The sequence below is a fragment of the Podarcis erhardii genome (genome assembly GCF_964252035.2).
Source record: "Podarcis erhardii genome assembly, chromosome: 10".
NCBI lineage: Eukaryota > Metazoa > Chordata > Lepidosauria > Squamata > Lacertidae > Podarcis > Podarcis erhardii.
Window position 1 is genome coordinate 1,384,097 of NC_138500.1, and position 27,134 is coordinate 1,411,230.

At 50.5% G+C, this 27,134-nt stretch overlaps 1 protein-coding gene across 1 annotated transcript; it reads right to left on the reverse strand.

Annotated features, from left to right (window-relative positions):
* Positions 1–42: 42 nt before the first annotated feature.
* On the reverse strand, positions 43–26,718 carry RBM28 (RNA binding motif protein 28). The gene is made up of 19 exons (XM_081879765.1): positions 26,555–26,718; positions 24,387–24,539; positions 22,484–22,578; positions 21,314–21,389; positions 20,880–20,972; positions 19,516–19,590; positions 18,021–18,135; positions 17,187–17,350; positions 16,710–16,788; positions 15,324–15,433; positions 12,846–12,919; positions 12,557–12,692; positions 12,210–12,274; positions 9,430–9,588; positions 8,331–8,480; positions 8,079–8,153; positions 5,014–5,357; positions 4,111–4,207; positions 43–592 (listed from the first exon to the last, which is right to left on the reverse strand). Exons 1-19 carry the CDS (start codon positions 26,700–26,702, stop codon positions 446–448), a joined length of 2,355 nt encoding a protein of 784 aa, XP_081735891.1. The 5' UTR covers positions 26,703–26,718; the 3' UTR covers positions 43–445.
* Positions 26,719–27,134: the final 416 nt, after the last annotated feature.

A 27,134-nucleotide genomic window follows, 5' to 3' on the forward strand; every position in this document is an offset into this window, starting at 1 on the left:
TTCTGGGACTGAGCGAGGGAGCTGGTTCCCAGAGACTCTCTCTGTTCCTGGGGGGGAAAGGTAGATTTTTAATAAAACCCTTTTATTAAAAAATGTTTGCGGTGATAACAACACAGGCCTCTCTTGGTCAGAGATGGCAAAAATATATAGGGCAAATTTTCACCCGCTGGTTTGTGTGTCTCTCCCTGATCCTGGGTCCTGCAAGCACTTGCCGAAAAATCTGCCGACTAGCCTTGGTCAGCAAAAGGGGGCACCTTGGGGACCAGACCCCCCCTCTATGCACCCCTGCAAAGAGAGCTCAGGAGGCTCTTGGCTGCTTCCTTGCACAGTCCAGTAGTCCGAGATGGCAGAGATGGGGGTGGAGGGGTGAACGATGCCCTTGCCTGGGCTCAACCCCAGCCAGCCGTCCCTCTCCCCCCCCCCCCCGTCTCCCCCAGGGCCTCCCTCAGCCCTCAAACCATTTGCTCCTCCTGGCTGACGCCGCAGCTTTGTTGCCGCCGCCACCCAGGATCTTGCGTTTGTACTGCTCCACCAGCTGCTCAAAGCGGGTCTCTGCCTGGCTGCGCTTCCCCCGAGGGTGCTTCCTGGGTGCCTGTGAGGAGGAGGAGACCTGCGTCAGGAAGGGGGCGCCCCACGGTTTGGCCAGGGAGGTTGGGGGCAGGGGCACTCGGGCAAAGCCAGGGGGCAGGGGCAAGGGAAGGAGCGAGCCTGTGGAGAGCAGCAAAGGAGGTTTTATCTCTGGCACCCCCTTCCCCGGGGAGGAGAAATTTGTCCAGTGTAACCTTCCTGCGTCGCAGCGGGTTGGACTAGATGACCCCAGGGGTCCCTCTCCTCTGCAAAATTCTAGGGTTCTGCAAATGGATCAGAAGACAGGCATATCCACCGGGTTTTCCGAGCTTCTCCGATTTTTGCAGTTTCAGCTCCGGGTTACGGGGATCCACGCAGAAGTTGCTTTGCCTGAGGACAACCCCCCTCCTAAAATCCCACTGGCTGGCTTTATTTTTCAAGCCAGGGATGGGGAACATGGTGCCCTCAGTTGGTTTCGGGAAGGTCTGGGGTGATGGTCAAAACACCCTTCTGCGTGCTGTTTGCAAGGAATAAACGGAGGCAAGCTTCTATCACCTCCTAGAGACCCGTCCATTCACAGAATCGTAGAATTGCAGAGTCAGAAGGGACCCCGAGGGTCATCTAGTCCAAGGACTGAACCCACGACCGTGGCATTATCGGCACCAACCACGCTCTAACCAGCTGAGCTAACTGGATTCCATCAGGCATTAAGGGGCTCCTAAAACCCATCACGTGGGACGCGGGTGGCGCTGTGATCTAAACCACTGAGCCTCTTGGGCTTGCCAATCAGAAGGTTGGCGGTTCGAATCCCTGTGATGGGGTGAGCTCCCGTTGCCCAGTCCCTGCTCTTGCCAACCTAGCAGTTTGAAAGCACGTCAAAGTGCAAGTAGATAAATAGGTACCGCTCCGGCAGGAAGGCAAACGGCATTTCCGTGCGCTGCTCTGGTTCGCCAGAAGCAGCTCAGTCCTGCTGGCCACATGACCCGGAAGCTGTACGCCGGCTCCCTCGGCCAATAAAGCGAGATGAGCGCCGCAACCCCAGAGTCAGTCACGACTGGACCTAATGGTCAGGGGTCCCTTTACCTTTACCTTAAAACCCATCACACCCTTCTGTTTTAGTGATATCTGTTTGTTTAGTGATATCTAACTGGACGTTTTATTCTGTTTTTCCTGGTGCATTTCCTTGTATGTTTGGTTCTAAATGCCTGCATGTTGATTTCTCTTCTGCTTTAAAATCTCTTGCTGTGCTTTCTGTAAAAACCACCTAGGGATTCTGTGTACTAAACGGTACATAAAATCACAGACTCCTCCTAGAGCTGGAAGGGACCCTAAGGGTCATCCGGCCCCACCCCCTGCAAGGCAGGAATCACAATAAATATCAGACGATGAGAATGGGCTCCAAAAATGCATGCAAAAATGTGTGTTCTATGAAAGAAACGCAGAGGAAATGGCTTCCTTTAGGGGAAGAGCATGTACAAAATACGTGAACAGTTCCAATGCAGTTTTTTTTTGGGGGGGGGGGCTTTTTGTTTTTTTCCTGCAGAAAACCCAGAGAAGAACTGATGGTTGGAGAACGCTGAAGGACCTCGCGATGTGGGCAGGAGCATACAGAGAGCTGGTTTTACTATCCATTAGGTCTTCCAGGTTGGGAAGATTCAGGGCCGAGAAGAGAAAGTCCTTCTTCAAGTAGCACACAGTTGAACCTGTGGAACTCACTGCCACAGGATGGCTTTGACAGAGGAATAGACTTTGGGGGTGCAAATATCCAGAGTGTGGGGGGGTCAGGTGGGATTGCTATGAGGAATTATGAAATAAGGAGCAAGCCATTGCGTCAGCGGTGAAAGCACTGCGTTGACTGGGTTTGATTCCTTCGCGATAATTTCTGATCGAATCCCACAAGCCCCTGCACCTCTGCCATTTGCTTTCTCTACACCTGACAGGCACGTATAAGCATTCTAAACACAGACCAGTTGCCCGTTGCTTCATCAGGCATCCTGGGTCATAAAGATAGTAGGTAGCTTTTTTGATGTACCTTTCTTTAGTTTTCTTAATCTAAGGGCCAGGAAGAGAGTTCACAAGGAGATACTGTTTACTGCTGTTTGTGACCTCTGGGGTTTCCTAAAGGCATTCCTCCTTCCTCCTTGATTCCTATTTTATTTACTCTGAACTATGTATGCATGCTCAAGTAGGAAATAGTTTCTTTGTAGTTTTAACTTTAACTTTGTCCCATGTGGGGTTTTTTGAAATGCTCAGAGGAAATCTGATTGGTTCTTACGAACACTGTGTACAATGGTACCTCGGGTTGAGTACTTAATTCGTTCCGGAGGTCCGTTCTTAACCTGAAACTGTTCTTAACCTGAAGCACCACTTTAGCTAATGGGGCCTCCTGCTGCCGCTGTGCTGCCACCGCGCGATTTCTGTTCTCATCCTGAAGCAAAGTTCTTAACCTGAGGTACAATTTCTGGGTTAGCGGAGTCTGTAACCTGAAGCGTATGTAAAACGAGGTACCACTGTATAAAGTTTTTTTGTGAATAAAACTACTTGGGCCAGGGGGTGGAGAGGATTATTATTGGCACCTCCTCCCAGAGTCTTGCTGGTCAAGCCTCGTGTGTATTCTATTAATCAGGGTCCAATCCTTCCTCTGCTTTTGGAACGCAACAATAGACAAATTCATGGAGGAGGAGGCTACAGGATGGCTCCGCCTCCACAGATAGAGGCAGCCAGGCTTCTGAATCCCAGTTACTGGAAACAGCTGGGGAGGGGGGGCTGCTTTTGTCCTTGCAAGCGGCTTGCAGGATTCCCGTTGGTGCATCTGCTTGTCCTCTGGGAGAACAGGATGCTGGACCGGACGGGCCACTGGCCTGATCCATTCATCTAATCTTGGGTTCTTATAATAAAAATAATAATAAATTTTATTTATACCCCGCCCTTCCTGGATCAGAAAACTGGGCTCAGGGCGGCTAACAACAAATTTAAAACACTTAATTGATGCAACAAAAAACAGCATAAAATACAATATAAAATCTGAATAACAATAAATTCAGAATTCAAAAATCAATTTAGGGGGGGATATCCATCCAATAAATATTCGATGATCACCAGGGCTAGCTGGCTAAATTAGTCCTATTTGGGCCAGCGAGGAGACCAGGGGAGAATTAGCTGTGGGATCCCAGAGCAGTTAATCTTCATAAAAAGGGGAGAGGGAGGGAAGGAAGGGGAATAAAAGATCAGGCTAAGGTCAAATTGAAAGCCAGGTGGAATAGCTCTGTCTTACAGGCCCTGCGGAAGGAAGTTCAATCCTGCAGGGCCCTGGTCTCATGGGACAGAGCATTCCACCAGGTCGGAGCCATCACTGAAAAGGCCCTGGCCCTGGCAGAGGATAGTCTGACTTCCTTAGGGCCCGGGACCTCTAAACTATGGTTATTCATGGACCTTAAGGTCCTCTGCGGGGCAGACCAGGAGAGGCGGTTCTGTAAATCTTGACAAACCCTTGGCTGTTGGCATGAAAGAGCCCCCCCCCCCATGTCCCCACAACCAACTGACCTGCTTGGGCCCCTGGCTGATCTTCTCCTGCCTGCGCGTTGGGCCGGAGGGGGCCATCTTCTTCACGGGGGGCTTCACTTTCCCCTTGTCCCGCTTCCTGCCAAGAGAGAGAGAGACGCAGCTCAGCAGACGGAGGGAGAGGCCAGGCCACGGCTGCTCTCCCTGATCCGGGGGAGACCCAGGACCCCAGAAGGAGCTGCTGACCCCCCCCCGGGACCACCTTCCCAACTCCCCCTCCAGCTCCCTCTCCCTGCCCTTCAATGCACACCACACCCCCAGGGAGACAGGCTCTGGGTAGCCCCCTGACCAGACCCTGCCCTGTGGGGATCCTGGAGCTCAGTGGCCAAATGCGGCCCCCGAGAGACCCTCTCCCTCCAGTGCCCCCGCCTGGCTGCAACACGTCCGCCATCTGGGAGGGCGCTTCTTCCTTGCTAGGAAGGGAAGGGCTGTGTGTTGTGTTGCTGCAAAAACCACCGCTTTCCGAGTGGCCGGAATGCCCCCCCCCCCCCGTGCCAGAACTGCCCCCATTGCTCCGTCCACTTCTCCACCTTGCCCCCGCCCCCCACGGGGACATGCCCCCCCGAAGGAATGCACATGATGGAACATGGCCCCTTCTCTGTAACGGCTTCCCCACCCCAAGGGCTGTGCTCCCTTAGTGGGGAAATTCCTGGAAACGGGGGGGGGGGGAGCAGAGCAGGTGAAGGGCAGCCGGGGGGAGGGGGCGGAAGAGAAGGGCAAAGACGGAAGGGAAACCGAGGCAGGGGGGCAGGCAGGAGGGGAGACTGGTCCTGAGGCCTTGACACAGAGCAAGGGGATGTTTGTGAGTGGCAGCAGCAGCACCCTGCTCCCCCCCCCATAGGCTCATATACTCCCAGCGCCCCCCCTTCCTGTTTTGGCTGTTACCTGATCTTGGGGCCCCGTTTGGAGGGCAGAGGCAGGACTTTGCGCCGCTTCCTGCCGTCCGGCAGCTCCACCTGTTCTATTTCCGCCCGTGTCTGGAAACCCGCCCAGGATACAGCCCCCTCCGCCGGCCGGGGGGCTTCCGGACGCTGCTGCTTGGCTGCTGAGAAGACCCTGGGCTTCTTCTCGATGGGCTCTGGCGGGTCCTCGTGCCCCTGAGAAGCCCCCTCCGCTTCTTTGGCCTTGGGGGGCTTCTTCTTCCGCCTTCTGGGTGGCTTTTCGGAGGCGCTGGCATTGGGCTCCTTGCCGGCCGCCTCCTCGGGGGGCTGCTTCTGCCTCAGCTTTTGCTGCACAGGAGAAAAGGGGGGCAGGGAAGGTTTGTCCCACTGCAGGACCCCAAGGGAGCTCAGCGAGGGAGGCCACCCACTTCTCTTTCAAATGCCATATATTCCCCTCTCCCCCTGAGCACCCATTATTTTATTGATTATAGTTTGGTAATACTTTATTGTAACTGTTAAGTGTAAACTGTTTAATTATTATGTGCTGGTACTTTACTGTTTAGGGACGCGGGTGGCGCTGTGGGTTAAACCACAGAGCCTAGGACTTGCCGATGAGAAGGTCGGCGGTTTGAATCCCCACGACGGGGTGAGCTCCTGTTGCTCGGTCCCTGCTCCTGCCAACCTAGCAGTTCGAAAGCACATCCAAGTGCAAGTAGATAAAAAGGTACCGCTCCGGCGGGAAGGTAAACGGCGTTTCCGTGCGCTGCTCTGGTTCGCCAGAAGTGGCTTAGTCATGCTGGCCACTTGACCTGGAAACTGTACACCGGCTCCCTTGGCCAATAAAGCGAGATGAGCACCGCAACCCCAGAATCATCTGTGACTGGATCTAATGGTCAGGGGTCCCTTTACCTTTACCTTTTTATATTAATAGGGAGTGGGTGGTGCTGTGGGTTAAACCACAGAGCCTAGGACTTGTCGATCAGAAGGTCGGCGGTTCGAATCCCCACGATGGGGTGAGCTCCCATTGCTCTGTCCCAGCTCCTGCCAACCTAGCAGTTCAAAAGCACTTCAAAGTGCAAGTAGATAAATAGGTACCACTCCGGCGGGAAGGTGAACGGCGTTTCCGTGCGCTGCTCTGGTTCGTCAGAAGCGGCTTAGTCCTGCTGGCCACATGACCCGGAAGCTGTACGCCGGCTCCCTCGGCCAGTAAAGCGAGATGAGCGCCGCAACCCCAGAGTCGGCCACGACTGGACCTAATGGTCAGGGGTCCCTTGACCTTTTTACTATTAGAATGGATGCACGGGCTGCGAACGTGATCCGTGTGGGATGCACATTTGCAACCCGCGTCTGTGCGCTTCTGCGCATGTGCGACCATCAAAACCCGGAAGTAACCCGTTCCAGTACTTCTGGATTTTGGCAGTCCGTAACCAGAAAAAACACAACCTGAAGCAACTATAACCCAAGGTATGACTGTGCAGTATATTATAATGGGTTATTGAATATTGCTTTATTTGAGATACGTTGCTTATTTCGAAGTTATGATCCCAGTATGACTTTTTGTACGCTTGATCAGACGTTTTGCGATCTTTGCTGCCTATTTAGTTGTTTCCCCAGCTTGTAGACTGCCTTGCACAAAGTAATATAGAAAGGCGGGATACAAACCGAAAATGAAATGAACAGAAAATCATGCATCAGGAGCACAGAGCCGTTTGCAATATTCCAAGAATCGTAAAACTGTAGAGTTGGCCGGGACCCCCGAGGGTCATCTAGTCCAACCCCCTGCAATGCAGGAATCTCAGCTAAAGCATCCCTGACAGATGGCCACCCATCCTCTGCTTAAAAGTAGGGTGGCCATACGTCCAGACACGACCGGGATTTAGCCGTCGTGAAGAGCGTCTGAGCGGGAATTTCTTTAATGTCTGGGAAAACCTGGACCTTAAATCAACAACTTTTCAGTCCAGATTTTCACTTTCTATTTAAAACCTCCAAGGAAGGAGGGTCCACAACCTCCTTTGCGTGAAAAGGGCAATAAAAGCAGCCATGGGCTAATAATTAAACCAATTCCTGACCAGTCAAAAGGTGAAAAAAGAGAGGAGCAAGAGGAATTATGATTCAGAAGGAAAATGGAGCATTTGGTTTCCAGCTGTTCCCTCTAGCCACTCAACTCCTCCACAGACAAAGTGGGAAGGTAAGTCTGGAGGTGCAATGGCAGGACCCCACAAACAAAGGGGTTCCACGCAGGCTGAGGATGACTCCAGGGGCTAAGCAGAACTTTCCCACCTGCCTGGAAAAACCACTGCAGGGGGGCAGAATGCACAGAGCCCTCTTGCCTTGCGGGTCAGGACCCCGGCCCCAAACAGCACCCTATGAGACTTCCCAGGAGGCTGCAAAGCTGGTAAAAGGTAAAGGACCCCTGGATGGTTAAGTCCAGTCAAAGGCCACTATGGGGTTACGGCGCTCATCTTGCTTTCAGGCCGAGGGAGCCAGCGTTGGTCCACAGACAGCTTTCCGGGTCATGTGCCCAGCAGGACTAAACCGCTTCTGGTGCAACAGGACACCGTGATGGAAGCCAGAGCCATTCACCTTCCCGCCAGAGTGGTACCTATTTATCTACTTGCACTGGTGTGCTTTTGAACTGCTAGGTTGGCAGGAGCTGGGACAGGGCATTGCGAGCGAGCTCCATCGCGGGGATTCGAACCGCCAACCTTCCGATCGGCAAGGCCAAGAGGCTCAGTGGTTTGGACCACAGCGCTACCCGTGTCGCAAAGCTGGACACCCCCAGAGCTGCAAAGGCCCCTTCCCAGGGCTGAGTCCCCACCGGTTCCTCTTCCTGGTATAGGATTCCCCCTCCCCTCGCCCTCGGCAGCCATTCGCAGCAATGGCGCCTCCTTCTAAGAAGGCAGAGGTGGGAGGAGCATCTGACTGCGATTGCTTCATTGTGGGGGTTGAATGAGATGAGCCTGGGGGTCCCCCCTCCAACTCTGTGGGGTTCTAGGGTACCTCCTGCTCCTCAGCCAGATGGGTGGAGTACAAATAAATTATGATTATGATTATGATTATGATTCCTACCAGGCTGCGCTGGGCTCGCTGCTCCTTCAGCTTCAGCTTCCGGCGGTCCTCCAGGGAGAATTCCACGATGGGACGCTGTGGGGAGAAAGGGCAACCTGAGAAGACCAGGAGAGTTGGGCCCACCTATTCTCACGGGGGCCACCAGGTGCCCCCAAGGGAGACTAGCAACGCGCTCCAGAAACTGATATTCTATAGCCCTCTCCTCTGTGAATCTGCCCCATCTGGAAGGAACGGGGAGGGGGGGGACCTTACCTTCTGGTCCCCAAAGACCTGGGGGTTGTTGTTGAGGTGTCGCAGGGCAGCCAGGGCCTGCTCGTGTTCCTGGAACTCCACAAAGGCATAGCCCAGCGACTGCCCCTTCCCCTTCCCAGCGGGCGCCTTCAGGTCCCGCATCACACGGCACTGGAGAGGGAGAGAGACAGAGAGAGAGAATCGCAGAGCTGGAGGGGAACCAAGGGTCATCCAGTCCAACCCGGGTGGATAAAAATCAATGGGTTAAAAAAAAAATCAGATTTTTTTAATTTAAGTTGGATATTCAAAATAAAATGCTTTTGGAGGAAAAACCTTTCTAAAGGTAGTTTTCCATTTAAGTTACATTATAGTCCAAAGGCTGTTCATCAGGAAATAAGGATTTGTTTTACGTTTTTCATGTGGGCTAAAACTCAAGCCTGTTTTCTTTTCTTTTTTTAAAAAAAAAGTTTAACCACATAAGTTAACAAACATGGCTAAATATGCTATAATGCTATTGTTAATAACAATTGTTTAAATTGTTATTAAGGAAATGGTTATTTTTCTCCTTCCAATAAAGTACAGCAGAAAGTTGTCCAAGATATAAAAGGTTAACTTATTAAACCTCACAATAATTTCATAATTATCTGTCTATGTATTTCTCAATAGTACAACCAAACCAGTGGTTTTTGATATAACTGTAATAACTACCCTGAACATTTATTATTCCAAAAATGAAACCTTCGTCTGGTTATAAATATTAAGATTATACCAGCAAGAACGAGTCTTTCCGTTAAAAAATCATTTAAATCAAGTCTTACGGACTAGTGATTTAAATCAAGTCTTACTGACTAGTGATTTAAGTCGAGATTTAAATCAATTTGCTTTAAATCAAGTCCACCCTGAGTCTAAGGCAGGAATCTCAGCTCAAGCGTCCGTGACGAGGATGAAGCCAGAAGCTCAACAGGTGATTCTTGGCAGGAGATCTGAGTGACGGGAGCCGTTTTGTCATTTCATCCCCAGCTTTTCCTCCAGGGTGGCGATGCTGGTTCCCTCCCACCCCTCCCCGCTTAATCCCTGCCACCCCCCTGCGGGGTGGGGCTGCACTGAGAGGCAGGCTCACCTCCTTGAGCCGGATGCCGGGGCTTCCCTTGGCCGCCTGCAGCATCAGCTTCCGGAGCCGGACGTCGTCAACGCCTTTGGGCAGGTTGTGGACGCAGAGCCTGGTCTGAGACACGAAGATGTTCTGGTCCTTCAGCTTGTGACGCTTCAGCTCCTCAAACTGGGGGAGGGAAAAGGAGGGGTCAACACAGCCTTGCGAGGTGGAGCATGCAGGCAGGCAGGCAGGCAGGATGGCCGGGGGGGGGGCAAGGGGGGAAAGCCAGCCCACCACTCTGCTTGGAAGACTCTCCTGCTTTTGCAGGTTATCTCTGTTGTGTTGGGCAGCTGAGCTATTTCAAGGGCTTTTGTTTGATTTGCTCATTGCAAACAGCTGAAGGTCTGTAAATTTTGATAAGAAAGCTCATCTGCAGTGGAGGGGAGGGTTGAATAAATTTTGACTGCAACTGCATACAGGACAGCTGTCTACCAGCTCCATCTGGGACGCAGGCTGAGATCCTCCCTCCCAATGACTGTCTCTCCAGAGTGGTGCATGCTCTAGTTATCTCCTGCTTGGACTACTGCAATGCGCTCTATGTGGGGCTACCTTTGAAGGTGACTCAGAAACTACAACTAATTCAGAATGCGGCAACTAGACTGGGCACTGGGAGCAGCCGCCGAGTCCATATAACACTGGTCCTGAGAGATCTACATTGGCTCCCAGGATGTTCCCAGGCACAATTCAAAGTGTTGGTGCTGAGCTTTAAAGCCCTAAATGGCATCAGCCCAGTATACCTGAAGGAGCGTCTCCACCCCCATCGTTCTGCCCAGACACTGAGGTCCAGCGCAGAGAGCCTTCTGGCGGTTCCCTCCTTGCAAGAAGTGAGGTTACAGGGAAGCAGGCACAGGGCCTTCTTGGTAGTGGCACCCGCCCTGGAAATAGACAACTATCTGACGTTCAGAAGACATCTGAAGGCAGCCCTGTTTGGAGAAGTTTTTAATGTTTGAAGTTTTAGTGTGTTTTAAATATTCTGTTGGGAGCAGCCCTGAGTGGCTGGGGAAACCCAGACAGATGGGCAGGGTATAAATAATAAATTATTATTATTCTTTCACAGAATCACAGAACTGCCGGGTGGGAAGGGATCCCTGGCGATTATCTATTCTGACCCCCTGCGATGCAGGAATCGCAGATCTCTCAAGCAGCACCTTGTCCCACACCCCAACTCGGCCGCAGGAGTTCATGCGCCGGTTACTTCACGACAGGATTCCTGCAATACGCTCTATGTGGGGCTTCCTTCGCGCTTGAGCCAGAAGCTGCAGTGCGTGCAGGATGCTGCAGCCAATTGCTGACGGAGGCCTTGCCGATTTCCTACCGGGCCAAGTTACTGTTAGCGTGCAAAGCCCTCAACGGCCCGGGACCACGAGATCGCCTTGTCCCATAGACAATCTCTGGACCACTTCAACTTATGGGACGGGCGCTGCCACTTAATAGCCATTCTATGTTGGCAAGAACTCAATCTTGGAGTGTGACAGCATCTCCACTTTGGAACTCCCTGCCAATTGATATCAGGCACCGAACACTTTTCAGCGCCTGCTCAAAACATTTGTGTTTAGACGAGCCCACCCAGATGTTTAGAAAGTGTGTGGGGGTTTTGATTTGTTTTAGTCTGTTATCTAGTGGCTGTAACTTTCTGTATGTTGTAAACTTTTCTAGACTTCTATTGTTTTGTAAATTGCTTCGAGGCTTGTTGTTTTTTTTACACTCAAACAGCGTGTGATTCATAAAATTCGTATGCTGTTTGAGTGTTAAAAACACCCCCCACTCAGAGCAGTTTAAAAAAGGATAAAACAAAAAAATCAAGAACTGTTTAAAGCATACAAAAGTTTAAAATAGTTTTTAAAACATTTAACTCCCGTCAACTTCCTAAGCATCTGGGCAGGTTTTCCTAAGCAAGAATGGTTTTAGCAAGAGCTGAAAAGAAGTCAGTGACGTCGCCTTCTGCGTCTCCAGAGGCAGGGAGTTCCAGAGTTGTAAGTGCTGCCACAGTAAACAAATGCAGAACAGGTATCATGTGGGAAATAAACAGGAAAAAAGAAAGAAAGAAAGAGAGAGAGAGAGAGAGAGAGAGAGAGAGAGAGAGATTTGGCAAATTTATGGCTCTCCATAACTACACAACATGATGTCCTCTTGCTACGTGGAGAGTCTGGGGCCTCAGTGGGGCCCTGTGTGCGAGGGGCAGGGATTCGTAAGCAGCAGGGGGCTCCTGTCCATCAGAGACAGGCTAGATCAGGGGTCAGCAAACTTTTTCAGTAGGGAGAGCCAGTCCACTGTCCCTCAGACCTTGTGGGGGGCCGGGCTATATTTTTTGGGGGGTGGAAATGAACAAATTCCTACGTCCCATAAAGAAACCAGAGATGCATTTTAAATAAAAGGACACATTCTACTCATGTAAAAACACGCTGATTCCTGGACCATATGCGGGCCAGGTTGAGAAGGCGATTGGGCCGCATCCAGCCCCTGGGCTTTAGTTTGCCTACCCATGGGCTAGATTCAGCAGACCCACCTTGACCTGGCCCAGCAGGGGTCTTCTGGCATCCTTAAGGAGGGAAAGCTTGGAGCCATGTCTAGCTTCTAGGCCAGCCTTTCTCAGCCTTGGGTCCCCAGATGTTGGCCTACAACTCCTATCAGCCCTTGCGAGCAGGACCGGTGGTCAGAGATGATGGGAGTTGTAGTCCCAAGCTTGAGAAAGGCTGGGCTAGACACATACACACAGAGAGAGAAAGAAAGAGAAAGCGAGAACTTACCCGTGCCCTCTTGGCCAGGTCAGCATCGCTCATCCCCTCGGCAGCTTTTGTGCCAGCACGGATCACTGCAGAGGAAAAAGGAGCATTGAAAAGCAGCACAGAATCACAGACTGGGAAGGGACCTTCCCAGCTCATCTAGCCCAACCCCTTGCAATGCAGGAATCGCGGCTAAAGAACCCCTGACACAGAGCCACCCAACCTCTGCTTAAAAAACTACAAGGTAGGAGAGCCTGCCGCCACCTCAAGCCCCTTCCACATGGGAATGAACACGCCCCCGTCACCCTGCACACAAGGCAAGGTGAGGCCAGGTGAATCCAGCCCCACCCAGCTGCTTCCTTCGCACTCACAGCCTTCGCGCGCCAGGTACAAGTTCCGGGTGCCGGTGGGTTTCTTCGTCTTCTGGCTCCGCAGCTGCTGGGCTTCCTCCCGGCTGACAGCCAGGTCCACTCGCAGGCGGCGGCCCCCCAGGTGCAGCCCCCCGCCCTTCGGGGGAGAAGGAGAGACAGTGAGAGGCAGGGAGGCAAGGAAGGGGCACCCATGGGTGCTGCCAGAGACAGGTCGAGCCAGTCCCGGTGGAGGCAGGGGGAACTACCATGCTCCCACCCCGCTGGGGGGAAAAAACCCCCCAACTCTCACCTCGCTCTCATCCTGAGCCACCTGAAGGCATTTCTGGGCAGCTTCCTGGGACAGGAACTGGGCAAAGGCACAGCCTGGTGGGGGGATTTTGGGGAGCGGGGAGGAGAGAGGCATGTTTAGGAAGCTGTCTTACAGTGACGCATGGCATCATAGAATTGTAGACTTGGGAGGGACCTCAAGGAATGCAGGAATCTCGGCTAAACAAATACAGTCATACCTCGGGTTAAAGCCGCTTTAGGCTGCGTTTTTTCGGGTTGCGTCCCGCATAGTGGGACACGCAGTGGCGTGTCTGCGCAAGCATGGGTTGTGATTTGGCGCTTCTGTGCACAGCACAATTTAGTGCTTCTGCGCATGCACGACCCCCATACCCAGAAGTAACCCGTTCCGATACTTCCGGTTTCGGCGCGTCCGTAGCCTGAAAAAACTCAACCTGAAGCGGCTGTAACCCGAGGTATGACTGTGTAGAGCGCGGCAGGCTGCGTGGTCATGTTTGTAACAAACGTCTTTACTACTTCTTCCTATCATACGAATAAAGTCCAGGATGAACAACTTATACAATCCTTAAGCAAGGTATATAACCTATTTAATTAAATCCAAGGCAGATATATTTCTTCCTTTCTTCATACATTCTTCTTTGAGTTCATATATTACACAGTCCTCGAATGTGGTTAAGGAAAGGTACCCAGAATGTCACGGGCAATACAGCTGATGAGGTTGGCTAGCATGGGTAGCAGACACAGGCTGGCTGGCTCAGGCAGCTGGGGAGGGTAGAGGACAGAACAAGGTTTCTGGATATTTCCTTGTTTCACCCCAAAGGGCTTCCTCAGCTATTAATAAAGATAAAGGTAAAGGGACCCCTGACCATTAGGTCCAGTCGTGGCCGACTCTGGGGTTGTGGTGCTCATCTCGCTTTATTGGCCGAGGGAGCCGGCGTACAGCTTCCGGGTCATGTGGCCAGCATGACTAAGCCGCTCCTGGCAAACCAGAGCAGTGCACGGAAACGCCGTTTACCTTCCCGCCGGAGCGGTACCTATTTATCTACTTGCACTTTGACGTGCTTTCAAACTGCTAGGTTGGCAGAAGCAGGGACCGAGCAACGGGAGCTCACCCCATCGCGGGGATTCGAACCGCCAACCTTCTGATCAGCAAGTCCTAGGTTCTGTGGTTTAACCCACAGCGCCACACGCGTCCCTTTTCAGCTGTTAATAGTTCTACATAATATAAATATGAACGCAGCATAATAATAATAATAATAATAATAATTTATTATTTATACCCCGCCCATCTGGAGGGTTTCCCCAGCCACTCTGGGTGGCTTCCAACAAAATATTAAAATACAATAATATATTAAACATTAAAAGCAAATAAAAGGATTAATATTTGATATGTAGAAATTACAAATATAAATCTGTTACATCGTGACTAAAAACAGAGTTCATACATTATTTTTAGCATTATCAAGCATTAGAAGATACAGAGACTGTAGATACCATCGAAGTGTGTAACAGATTACGTAAGCAATGATTCTTGGATGGTTCTCAATAGTAACGGCCAAGAAAGGAAGAAATATATCTGCGTTGGATTTAATTAAATAGGCATCTCAGCTCAAGCATCCCTGACAGATGGCCATCCAGCCTCTGCCTAAAAACCTCCCAGGAAGGAGAGGCCATTATTTGGCACACACTCAATTTCTACACCTTTTCTAATACCAGAAAATTACCCCCTCAGTGCTGTATAGTTCATGATAGTAGTGGCCTCTTATATAAAACACAGTTATTGTGCGAATGTGTTCTTGGCAAAAATAAAGGTCAAAATAAGGAGAATGATGTAACCCCAACAATGTTTATGTACAGGTAGGTAGCCGTGTTGGTCTGCCATAGTCAAAACAAAATAAAAGAAAAAAAATTCCTTCCAGTAGCACCTTAAAGACCAACTAAGTTAGTTCTTGGTATGAGCTTTCGTGTGCAAGCACACTTCTTCAGATACACTGAAACAGAAGTCACCAGACCCTTCTATATAGTGAGAAGGTGGGGAGGGGTATTACTCAGGAGGGTGGTGGGAATGGGTGATTGGCAGATAGCTGTGATGAGCCTGTTGACGACTCTTAACGACTGCAATAGGTCTTACAGGAAAAAGCAAGGGGTGAGAAGGTGAAAAATGGCTTTGTCATGTATAATGAGATAAGAATCCAATGTCTTTGTTCAGACCAGGTCTCTCCATGGTTTTAAGTTTGGTGATAAGTTGCAATTCAGCAGCTTCTCTTTCCAGTCTATTTCTGAATGTTTATGTAAACAGATATAATACAGACCCCCCCCCCCGCAGGACAAAAAAAGAGGTATTTTTTAGTTGCTACTTTTGAGGCGGGATCTGAACTCAGGTCTCTGAGGACTGCCCCCCCTCCCCACCTAATACAAAATTATTCTGTCTCAGTCTGCCCCCCTCCCCTCCAACCCCCCCCCCCGGTCTCAGCCCCATTACCTTTGGAGTGTTCCGTGTCCGGGTGAAGAACGATTCGCACGTACTTCAGATCTCCAAACTGCTCCAGCAACTCCCCCAGCTCCTCCTCCTCGCTGTCGAAGGACAAATTCCTAGGGGGGAAGCAGGGGGCACATGAAGATGCGCCCCACACCCAGCGGGGACAAGAGCGGGTTTGGATCCCAGGGAAAAAACATGTCCGGGGGCCCCCAGCAAGGGTGGACTGGCAAAAAGTCTTTGCACGGGATCAAAAAGAACAGAATGCTTTTGATTTCATGATAATGATAAATATGAAAATATTATTGTTGTTGTTTATTGAATTTACTGTATTTTTTTGCTCCATAAGACACACCTAGTTTTTAGAGGGGGAATGCAAGGAAAAAAATGTTCTTTAAAGGCAGTGCTGAGCAGAGCCTGTATGTATCCCAGGCTCTGCTCAGCGCTCCCTTTCAGGAGTTGCGAGGAGCGTGTGTGTGGCGCTTGCAGGCTTCTCCTCCTCAGGGAAAAGCCCCCAAGAGTCGCACACCCGCTCCGCGCGGCTCTTTAAAGGGAGCGCAGCTCTTGCGGGCTTTTCCAGGAGATGGAGTCCCTTCCTCAAGGAGGCGGGATGAAGGCTCCCCGTGCCCTGAAGAGGCTTCACGCGGCTAAGCCAGAACAGCAAGAGGGAGCACTGCGCAGCGATCCCTCTCGCTGTTCTGGCTTCTGGGATAGCCGCACAGCCTGCATTCTCTCCATAAGACGCACATAAATCCCCCCTTACTTTTTAGGAGGGGGGAAAATGCGTCTTATAGAGCGAAAAATACGGTATATACCGCCCTATACCCAGAGGTCTCAGGGCAGTTTGCAGAAAAAATCAACATAAAAACCACAATATTTATATAATCAAAATAAAAGCAACAACCCAATAACACCCCCTCTTTACCTGTTGAGAATATCAAGATCTTAAGGGCTAGAATCAACAACAGAAGCACTCACATGATCGCTGCTAAACGAACCTGACACTGGTTAAACTTGTGCTGATTTTTAGGAAAATATAAATATTTGCACCTGTTGAGAATGTTAAGATCCTAAGGGTTAGCATCAATGATATTCCAACCCCCCGCGATGCAGAATGTTAAAGGATATATTGATGCGTGGAATGACCACAGCCTGTTTCCCCTTCCTTCCCATATGGTATTACATATGTCTACAGAGAGATATTTTGCTGTGAGTCACTTGGAGACGTTCAGGTGACAAGCAGCTAATCAGCTTAAAAAGTAGTAAGGAGAAACAGCCATAAATGTACGTTGGAGCAGGGTTCTCTAAGCCCTGTAAGGATGCAGAAGGAGCAGGGCAGCAGCCTCCTGGCTTCTCTCCCAAGGCGATGCTGAGCCCATGGCCTCCGCCCACCTGATGAAGACGGTCCTTCCTTCGGTGACGTCTGATGGGAGCTTCTGGACTTTTTTCCGCTTCGAAGGGACGTCAGTTTCTGGAACGGGAGCAGACCAGGGAGGGGGAAACCATGAGCAAGGTGTTCTCCAAAGGCAAGAGCAGGCCACAGAATGGTTGGAAGGGACCCCAAGGGTCATCCAGTCCAACCCTCAGCAATGCAGGAATCTTTGGTAAATATTATTATTATGCCGCTCTCACTGGGCAAGGTGGCAGTGCCCAGTCTCCAAAGTCCAAGGTGGAGGAGCCCCAAGTTCCCAGCAGAGGCCATGAAATTTCACGTGGGGGCTGGCAGCTTTCGGAAAGAGAAATGCTGGGTTGAAATTGATTTTTTAACCAGACCCCACAGGTCTCTCCTGGCGCTCCTTTGAGGCGCCAGCTTTTTAAGGGTTTGCCACCTGCCCTGGCATCCAACCCCTCAGAAACGGCAAAACCAACCTTCTTCATCTTCCTCGTCGTCGTCATCTTCTTCCTCATCATCATCATCAGAGCTCATGGCTTTGCCAGGCTCCCCCTCTTCCTCATCGGAGTCCTGCGTCTCTTGCTCTTCCTCCTCCTCCTCCTCGCTATCTGCAGGCGGTGGAGCGAGCTGCTCAAAGTACCTGTCCGTGAAATAACGCAAGGAAAGAGCGGTCAGAAGCAGGCAGCTGAACTCTGCGTCCAAAGGGCTTAATTCTGGGGTTCTGGAATCTCGGAGCTGGCTGGATTTGGGCAGAGGGAAGAAGCCAGAGGCAGCCCTGCCGCTTCCTGCTGGCAGAGAGAGAGCGGGGATTTGGTGTTGGGATGCCTCCCAGGAAATAGGGGCAATTGGCAGGCCCCAGCCCACTGGCCAGCAGCGGGGCGAACTCCGGTCCTTGGTTCTGCATCAAACTGCGACTCAGAGCTTTAGAAGCCTTTCAGAAGCTGAGCATGCAAGCCAGCAGAGATAAGAACTCTTTGCCACGGAAGGGCAGAGGCATATGTAAAGCGTATTTACAAGCAGCTTATTCAGCATCAGGACAAAGGAAAAACATGTTTGCTCCCCTTCGTGTCCAAGCAAAAAGCACAAGCAAATGCTATACACAACGGAAGTTCCCAGCAGGCTGTGCTGGAATGTAAACAGGCATGTGATATACAACAACTCCACATATCTGTTCCGCTTAGGGTGGAACGGAACATCAATATCCTAACACACAGAGGGCGGCTTAGTGTGCCCCCCCCCCCTCCCGATCCCCACGTCAGCAGCAGAGTGAGCCCGTCCTGGGTCCTCTGGAGCAAACCCCTTGCGCTCACCTGCCCTGCCTTGCTGGCTCAGCAGGCTCTGAACTTTCGTCTTCCAGATTGCCGCCGCCAGCCTGAGTTGTGTCCGCTCGCTGGGTCTGGCTTTGCTTCTTCTTCTCCTGGACCCCTGGTTGGGGGAGAGAGGCAAAGAAGCAGGAGGGTGAGATGCCTTTTCTCTCAAGGAAGACGCCAATTTCTAGCTTCACCCATTAATCCTGGCAAATCTCGCCCTTGCTGAGTCCTGCTTGCTGGTTTCCCATAATAGGCACCCGGTTGGTCCCTGTGAGAAGAGGAGGCTGGAGGCCTGACCCAGAGGGGGCATCTTGGGTTCTCGCGAAAAGCCATGCCAGGGAGGGCCCCGCGGCCAGATCCCAAACGGGCCACAGAACAAAGAAACAGGAGTCCAATCGAAGGAGCCACACCTGCAAAGCCTCGACTGGGCAGGAATTGGAAGAGAAGGAGGAGGCTTTCTAAGGGCTGGCGGGAGAAAGACCCTGTCGGAACATGGCGCTCCTGATGCCCAGAGATCTGCCCCGGTTGCCCAGTAGCTACCAGGCCAATGCCAAGGGCTTACTATTAGTCCGTAAGGCCCTCCGCAACGTGGGACCCATGAGATCACCTGACCCAGAGACACACAACTAATAATCATCATAATAATTCATTATTTATACCCCGCCCATCTGGCTAGGTTTCCCCAGCCACTCTGGGCAGCTTTCAACAAAATATTAAAATATAATAGTCTGTTAAACATTAAAAGCTTCCCTAAACAGGGCTGCCTCCAGACCGCTCCCATTCACAGAACTGGCCCTGGTTCCAAGTGCCACGTAAAATCCATTCCATGTTTTGTAGGAACTGAAGCGTTGAGTGTGGCTCCGCCTTCACTTTGGAACTCCCTGCGCTCTTTTCAGCGCCTGCTGGATACGTTCTTGTTTAGACAAGCCCGCCCAGATGCTTAGAAATCTGGTGCAAATTTTAACCTGTTTTTAGTCTGCTGTCATTTCAGCTCGTCTAAAGTCATGAATTATTGCTGTTATTTTTTCAATGATGATTTTATTCTTTTATCCACTCTGATGGTGGTTGTTGTTTTTTTAAAAAAGAATCAAAGAGTGCATACATGTTGTGAATAATAATAATTTATTATTTCTACCCCACCCATCTGGCTGGGTTTCCCTAGCCACTCTGTGTGGCTTCCAACAAAAGATTAAAAATACATTTATGAAATGAATAAGCAAGAGGGCACTCCCCTTCCATGCTTGCTGGGCAGGGAGGGGGCCCCTGTTGCTTCTGAAGGTCAGCTCTGCTCTCAGAACCAGACAGTTTCACACAGTTTCACACAGGCAATTGCCTGGCTACAAAGACTCAGGACAAATGTCCTCCTGCCACTCTCAGCCGGTTGGCCTGAGGTCAAGATTGGGCCTCTTCACCCGCCACTCAACAGCACACACAGAGCGAGGGCGCCTGCCTGAGATGCCCAGAGCAGGATGACTCCTGCCCCAGAGCCACTCACCTGCCGGAGATGCCACTGCCTGCATCGCTTGGTACTTCTCCCGGGCCACAGCCCAGTCCACAGCCACCGGGCGCTCTGCGAAGGAAAAGGAAGCTCTGAGGCTGGCTTGGCGAGGGGGCAGCACAGCTACAAATCCCAGGGACCGAAATCCCATTCGTAAGAACTCAACTGTTTAGTGTAGCAGCCCCTACCCTCTGGAACTCCCTGCCTCTTGACACCAGCCTTCGCTGTACAATTTTTGGCACCTGCTAAAACTGTTTAGACAGGCCTGTCCAGATGCTTTGAAAATGGAGGTAATTTTAATCTGTTTTAGTATTTTAACTTTCCTATGTTTTAAAGGAGGGTTGCAATCCCCACGCCAAAAAATATTCGTGTTTCATATTTTTGTAAACCACTTTGAGGGCTTTTTTGATTTTTACAATCAAGCGGTGTACAAATTTTATGAAATAAAAAGTAAAGGTTAACACTGAGTTAAAAACAAAAGAGGAATGTAAATGGGTAAAATTGATGGTAACTGCAGCCAAACAGGTTATAGCAAGTAATTGGAAAAATGCAGAAGAGCTAGGGGTGAACCAATGGAAGAAAAAACTGAATATTATAATTTTAGAATTTCTAACTGTGAAAATACACAGAATGAAAGGGTTTAAGGTCAGTGAGAAAGGGGAGGATTGGTTTGAGAAGATATTGAATTATTTGGGTGGGTTTGAACAATTTGGGGCAATTAAAATGTTAAAAGTTAAATAAACCTTGTGGATGGAGGAGCGTTAATGTATATAAAATTGTACATATGGTTGTTTTGAATATGTTATTATGTATACCCAATGTATCAGCTGCCTGGGAGGTTTCACTGTTTGTGTTTTGGTTCTTGGTAAAAAATTTAAAAACTTTTTTTAAAAAGTCATGGTGTCTGTGTGTATGCGGAGGAGAGCCGAAGTCCGTCAGCCCCACTGCCTGAACACCCCTGCATATTCAACTCTCCTGCAGATGTTCCAGCGTTCCCAGCACAAGAGGACCAGCAAGGGAGTCAGCGGTGGGGAATGGGGAGAGCGTCAGACTAGGACCCGGGAGACCAGGTTTCAAATCCCTCCCGCTCAGCCATGAAGCTCACTGGGTGTGGCCTTGAGAGACCGGTCCCTGCCTCTCAGCCTAACCTACCTCACAGGGTTATTGTGGGGATTCAGTGAGGAGGCAGAGAAGCACGTGTGCCGCCTCAAGCTCCTTGCAGAAAAAGGTGGGATATCAAGAGCAATAGATGAACGAGTATTATCTCGCCTGACCCTCCGCACAGGCAGCCCCCATCCGACATAAACACCCAGAGAGGACCTCAAATCACCCGGCTCCTTTTAAGAAAGTGCCAGACTCACCCCTGATCTGCTTCATGTTCATCCCCTTCAGGGCCTTCCCTGCTTCCAGGACGTTCTTGAACTGCACAAAGGCAAAGCCACGCATCTTTCCATCTGGAAGCGAAAGGAAATCAACTTAATTCTGACTATTTTAAAATAATATTAGTAGCCTGCGCATGGGATTCCACTTATAGGGAGACAAGAGGAACAGCCAGAGTCATAACCAAGAAGCCAGGTGGGACTTCATTCTTCAGCTTAAGACGGCAGACAGCAGAAACATGAGCCAGCCAGTGCTCCAATCTCTGATGTGTGGAATTCCTAGTTCCAAAGGGGAACGCAGTGATCCATGAATGGCTGGGGATAATCCAGGACAGGTGTGCAGTTTAAATGGAATGCTACCTTCCTCCTCCAGTAGCGCCCCACCGGCCCTTTCCCACCAGGCCACCTGGCCATACCTGGTTTCTTGGGGATGGTAGTTTCCAGCACTGTGCCAAACTGAGAAAAGACAGCCTTCAGGTCATCTTCTGTGCACTAAGGAGAGCAGAAATGAGACCAATGGCAGAAGTCATCACAGTGCATCGTGTATTTTTCAAAACCCCCAAGTCTTGGGAAGGATCTTGGCTGCTGCTCCAATGTTCTGTGAGCAGACTGTGCTCTCTGATGGGAAATCCAAAAGCGGGGCTTGGGGCTCCTATTACTGCTCCATTAAATGGAGCGCTCAGCTGTGATTTACACCAAATTACACAAAACAAATGAAATACCGGGAAAATCCCTGAAACGAGAAGCAATGGACTAGAAATATTATCTTATAGAAATAAACTAAATAATAAAACTCAAAAAGTTTAAGGGAAAAATTAGAAAAACCTAGAATTGAACAAAGCCTTAATGGGATGACGGCTACGAACCTCGTTTCACTGAAATATTCAGTTTCCTCAGAAGGAAATAGAGAAATCATAAACCTTAAATGACCAAATTCAAAGAAAGTGGGTAAAACTCCCAAAAATTCTGAAGTGTTATAATCCTAGCTCGACCTAGGTGAAGCAAAGCGCAGTAATAAAGGATTGACGACTCAAAGATACAGTTTCTAAAACTGAGTTTACGAAAAAGGTTTGAAAACCTAATTAGCAAGTTTTAGACAAAGCCCAACTTGAAGAAAGCCAAGCACAGTAATAAAGAGTTGAGGACTCAGCTGTGAAAATTTTAGTATTGCCTTTACAAAAAGGTTTAAAAAACCTAAATGGCACAAATTCAAAGAAAGGAATACCAGATAAGCTGTTTTAGATTTTAAACAAACTCAAGAACAGGGCTGAAACGCTCCCATGATCTAGATGTTACTGCTGTTGTGAAAGACTGATTTACACCAAAAAGCTGCTAAGAAATGGACAGCTGGATGGCCGTCTCTCGGGGAGTTGGACTAGATGACCCTGGGGTGGCCTTTCCAACTCTACGATTCTGCGAAACAGCATTACCTCAGTGCTCTGAATCTCAGACAGGAGTGCCGTGAAAGATTAACCCTGCCAGTCCACTTTTAACGGCCTCGTTCCAAGAAAAGAATGGGGGTGGCTCAGAAAGAGAACCCCAGTCCCATCAAAGAAGCAGGCGGCTCCCCTGCCTTTGGCTCGTACCTTGAAGCTCAGATTGCGAATGATCAGCCTGGCTTTTTTCGAGGCTCCTTTTGCCTTTGGGGGCTTCTTCCCTCGCTGGGGGGCCTCAGAGGCACCTGGAACCAAAGCAAATGGGACACCGCAAGGACAATGACACACTAAGAACACAGCGGAGGAATCATCACGAGGCACAAGTGCTGATGTGCTCAGGTCACACCCACAAGCCTCCCATGGGCCCAAGCATCTGGTTGGCCAGTCTGAGAACAGGAGACTGGACTGGACGGGTCTGGGGTCTTCAAGGACCGTGGACTATAAGAGGACTGAGCTTGCTTCTATCTTAAGGACACATCTCTCTTACAGAGTCAGCACGAAGGTGGGCGAAAAGGGTGAAGGAAGTATGGAAAGTGTAAGGGGTTTTGACTAGCAATGCTGCTTCCCTGTGTTCTCCCCACAAAGCTATTTATTATCACTATTATTATTATTATTATTATTATTAATTGGATTTGTACACCGCCCTATACCCGCAGGTCTCAGGACAGTTCACAAACAAAATCATAATATATAAAATCAAATTAAAAACAAGAACCCAATAAAAGAAACCCAAAAGAGCCACATTCTAAAAGGGTATTGGATGTTAATCAGATCAACCAAAGGCCTGGTTAAAAAGGAACGTTTTTTGCTGGTGAATAAAGGTGCATAATGAAGGCACCAGTCAAACTTCCCTGGGGAGAGCATTCCACAGATGGGGAGCCACTGCAGAGAAGGCCCCGTTCTCATGTTGCCACCCTCCAGACCTCTTGAGGAGGCAGCACACGAAGAAGAGCCTCAGAAGATGATCTCAGGGTCTGGGTAGGTTCATATGGAAAGAGGTGGTCCTTGTGGTCCTGAGCCATTTATTTATTGTGGTTTCTTATTAACCAGGTGTGAGAACCTTGCCATACCTACAAAAGACATTAACTTCTGTATGTAAGCCTAACTGTCTATGGATCAGCTCAGAAGAGTCTGATGGGGGTTTTCTCCAACACAACTGCCTTGTCTTGCTCAACAGGGTCTTGAGCAGCTGGGAGGATTATTTTTTTCTTCTGCAATTGGATGTGACGGAACGGATTCTTTTCGTCTTGCGAGGCACCACTGTATTTTGTTTGGAGCAGGAGAGAAACTCCAGCAGACAAGGCATCTTCTCCCTTTACAAGCAGCCAAGCAGGACAGGCAAAGCGTAAAGGCGCTGCTGGAGAGGCGAGTGAAGGCAAGGAACAATCGGCTCCTCTGCCAGCTCCGCCAACAGTCCTCCTCTTCATACATATAGGCCAGATTTGTATTTTAACAACTTTCCTGGTAGCCACAGCTGTCTAGGAATCCCATACAGGCCATTAAGTGGCAGTGAATAGACCGTTCCATCCCTCCTCGGCCTGCCAGCTCACCTGGTTGCTCTGCTGGTTGGGGGGGGGGGGAGCCAATTCCTTCATAGCCAGCATAGGAAACAAGGAGGTTATTGGAGGGGAGGCAGGTGGCTGCATCCCTCCAACCTCAGTCCGCCTGACAGGAATCCCTTTTCTTTTCCACTGGCCTGTTAAGTGGCAAGGAGCCTACACTTCCCTGCTGCCTGCAGAGGCAGTTTGTTTGACTGCAGAGGAGGTATAACTGGGAATGTCTTGGTCTCCAAGGTGCTACTGGACAATTTTTCATTTTATTTATTGGGAATGTCTTGGAATTGTGTACTGTAAGGAAATCAAAACCCATCTTCTGGACTGTGAGAACATGTCAGAAAGGGTGCTGGAAGCCTCGAAGGCAGTGCAGGGTCACGTGGGACCAAAGACAAGCCTCTTCCGTCTTTCTAACTGCGCTCAGCAAAACTGGCGCTAAGCGTCAACAGCAGCACACAGAAAATTCCAGCACCCCACACAAAAAAAGACTTTGAACTTACCTTCTTTCTTCTTTCCTTTCTGCCGTGGCTTCGGATTAGCAAGGGCTACTGTGATCTTGCGTTTCCCAAAGGCTGTGATCTCCTGGATGGCTCTCTGAGCGTCTTCCGGCAAAGAGAAAGTGACAAAGCCAAACCCACGACAGGTTTTCTTGCCTATCCAACAGATTTAAAGGCATATTAATATTATTATGACTGGCTAAGCTTATTAAACTCCTTTTCCCGCTGCAAGGTGTCTTTCCAAATAATAACAACAACAACATAGAGCAAAGGTCAGCAACTTGGCCAGGGAACAAATATCACATATAAGATCGGAAAAGCCATGTCACTCCACCCACCCCGTAATTCAAGAAAAAGGCTGGGGGGGGGGGAGTTAGGTAGATAACCAAAACCATACAAAATGTACAAAATACCATACAAAAAGCATGGGTTCATACGAAGAAAGATGTGTCGTTTGAAGGAGATGCCATTGCAACCTTATGCCAACTGGTTCTACAGTGGTAGCTCTACTTACGAATGCAATCCGTTTCGGGACACCGTTTGCACCCTGAAAAGTCTGTAAACAGAGTGCCGCTACTGCACATGCACGCGCAGCAAACCCGGAAGTAAACACTTTGCCACGTTCGTAATCTGAAAAGCTGCGATGTGCAGCGCAGCCAGGAAAGATGCCTTGTTGGGGAGGCTCATTCGGGTGCCAGGTGGGCTCCGTGACTGGTGGTGGTGCCAGCGGTCAATAATAATCATCATCAGTTATTTTTTCGGGGGTGGGGGGGGACGACGACGAAGTGGTATGCATACCCATAAACATTTTGTGACTCTAAGTTTGGCCTCACTGAGGGGCAGTATTTCAATATGAATAGGAAAATGAGAGTACCCCTAAACATTATTTTTAGAAAAAAAACAATAATAATAGTAATAGTAATAGTAATAATAATAATAATAATAATAATAACAGGAGTGCAGCACTGCCAGGAAAGATGCCTTGTTGGGGGGCTCAATCTGGTGCCAGGTGGGCTCCATGATCCACTGGTAGTCCTGACTGGTGGTGCCAGCGGTTAAAGAGCACGCCAGACACTCCTGTCTTCCACTGCCTCCCGCAGTTTGGTCAAACTCATGTTTGTAGCTTCAAGAACACTGTCCCACAGTCTCGTCCTCTGTCGTCCCCTTCTTCTTGTGCCCTCCATCTTTCCCAACATCAGGGTCTTTTCCAAGGAGTCTTCTCTTCTCCTGAGGTGGCCGAAGCCTTGGAGCCTCAGCTTCAGGATCTGTCCTTCCAGGGAGCACTCAGGGCTGATTTTCTTCAGAATGGAGAGGTTTGATCTTCTTGCACTCCATGGGACTCTCAAAGAGATGCTGTCTAGGTTTGTCATTGCTTTTCTCCCAAGAAGCAGGCGTCTTTTAATTTCGTGGCTGCTGAGCCCAAGAAAGTAAAATCTCTCACTGCCTCCATTTCTTCCCCTTCTATTTGCCAGGAGGTGATGGGACCAGTGGCCATGATCTTTGTTTTTTTGATGTTGAGCTTCAGACCATATTTTGCGGTCTCCTCTTTCACCCTCAGTAAGAGGTTCTTTGAAAGGGACGCGGTTGGCGCTGTGGGTTAAACCACAGAGCCTAGGACTTGCCGATCAGAAGGTCGGCGGTTTGAATCCCCGTGACGGGATGAGCTCCTGTTGCTCGGTCCCTGATCCTGCCAACCTAGCAGTTCAAAAGCACGTCAAAGTGCCAGTAGATAAATAGGTACCGCTCTGGTGGGAAGGTAAATGGCGTTTCCGTGCACTGCTCTGGTTCGCCAGAAGCGGCTTAGTCCTGCTGGCCACATGACCCGGAAGCTGTATGCCGCCGGCTCCCTTGGCCAATAAAGCGAGATGAGCGCCGCAACCCCAGAGTCGGCCACCACTGGACCTAATGGTCAGGGGTCCCTTTCCCTTTACCTAAGAGGTTCTTTAATTCCTCCTCACTTTCTGCCATCAAGGTTGTGTCATCCCTCCCTAAACATCTTTTGGGGATGGCAAAGCACTGCCTAGACCAAGGGGTCCCCGCGGGGTCATCTAGCCCAGCCCCCCCGCCCCACCTCAGAGGAGGGGCGAGGGTGAGTCAGCCCCTCGTGGGCCGCGGGGGGGGGTGTGGAGGCGCCCCTTCCCTCCCTCCCTCCCCCCCCCGTCCCCGCTCACCGGGCTCCGTCACGGCCACCGCCCGCCGCACCGGCCCCGCCCGGCCGAACTCCCTCTCCAGCCCGGCGGCGCAGGCCGAGGGCGGCAGGCCCCGCACCAGCACCGTCCGACCGGCGCCCGCCCTCGCCGCCTTCTCCGCCGCCGCCATGGCCCCGCCGCCGACGCCCCTCCACTCGCCCAGCACGTTAGGCCAGCCTGGGCGCCGCCATCTTGGGTCCGCCGCTGAAAAGGGCCCGGCCGGAAACGCGGCCCGGCGCGCGCGAGTTCCTTCCGGAAGTGGGGTGGGCGCGGAGGGAGAGCGCCCTCTGCCGGAGAGGAGGAAACGAGGGAGGTGGCTAGTCTCTCTCTGCGCACGCGCGGAGGCGCCTGTGTCCTGGGAACGCGCCGCGCGCGCCCGCTTCGCCTTTTCCAGCCACGTGCACGCGCGTTTTATTATAATTATTGCAATAGCTGTCTTTGGGCGGGGAAAACGAATTTCCAGTGTGTTTGGTGGCATGGAAGAGGGAGGAAGCTCGTGCTCTCCTGCTCTGGGTGGTAGGACTCGAACTCAGGGCTTCCAGTTGCAAGCATGCAGATTCCA

Coding starts and splice junctions, on each gene's coding strand:
- RBM28 (XM_081879765.1), bottom strand. CDS start 26,702: ATGGCGGCGGCGGAGAAGGCGGCGAGGGCGGGCGCCGGTCGGACGGTG. Junction 12,920..15,323: donor GGACACGGAACACTCCAAAG/GTAATGGGGCTG, acceptor TCCCCCCACCAG/GCTGTGCCTTTGCCCAGTTC. Junction 8,481..9,429: donor CCGGCATCCGGCTCAAGGAG/GTGAGCCTGCCT, acceptor CTCCCTCTCCAG/TGCCGTGTGATGCGGGACCT.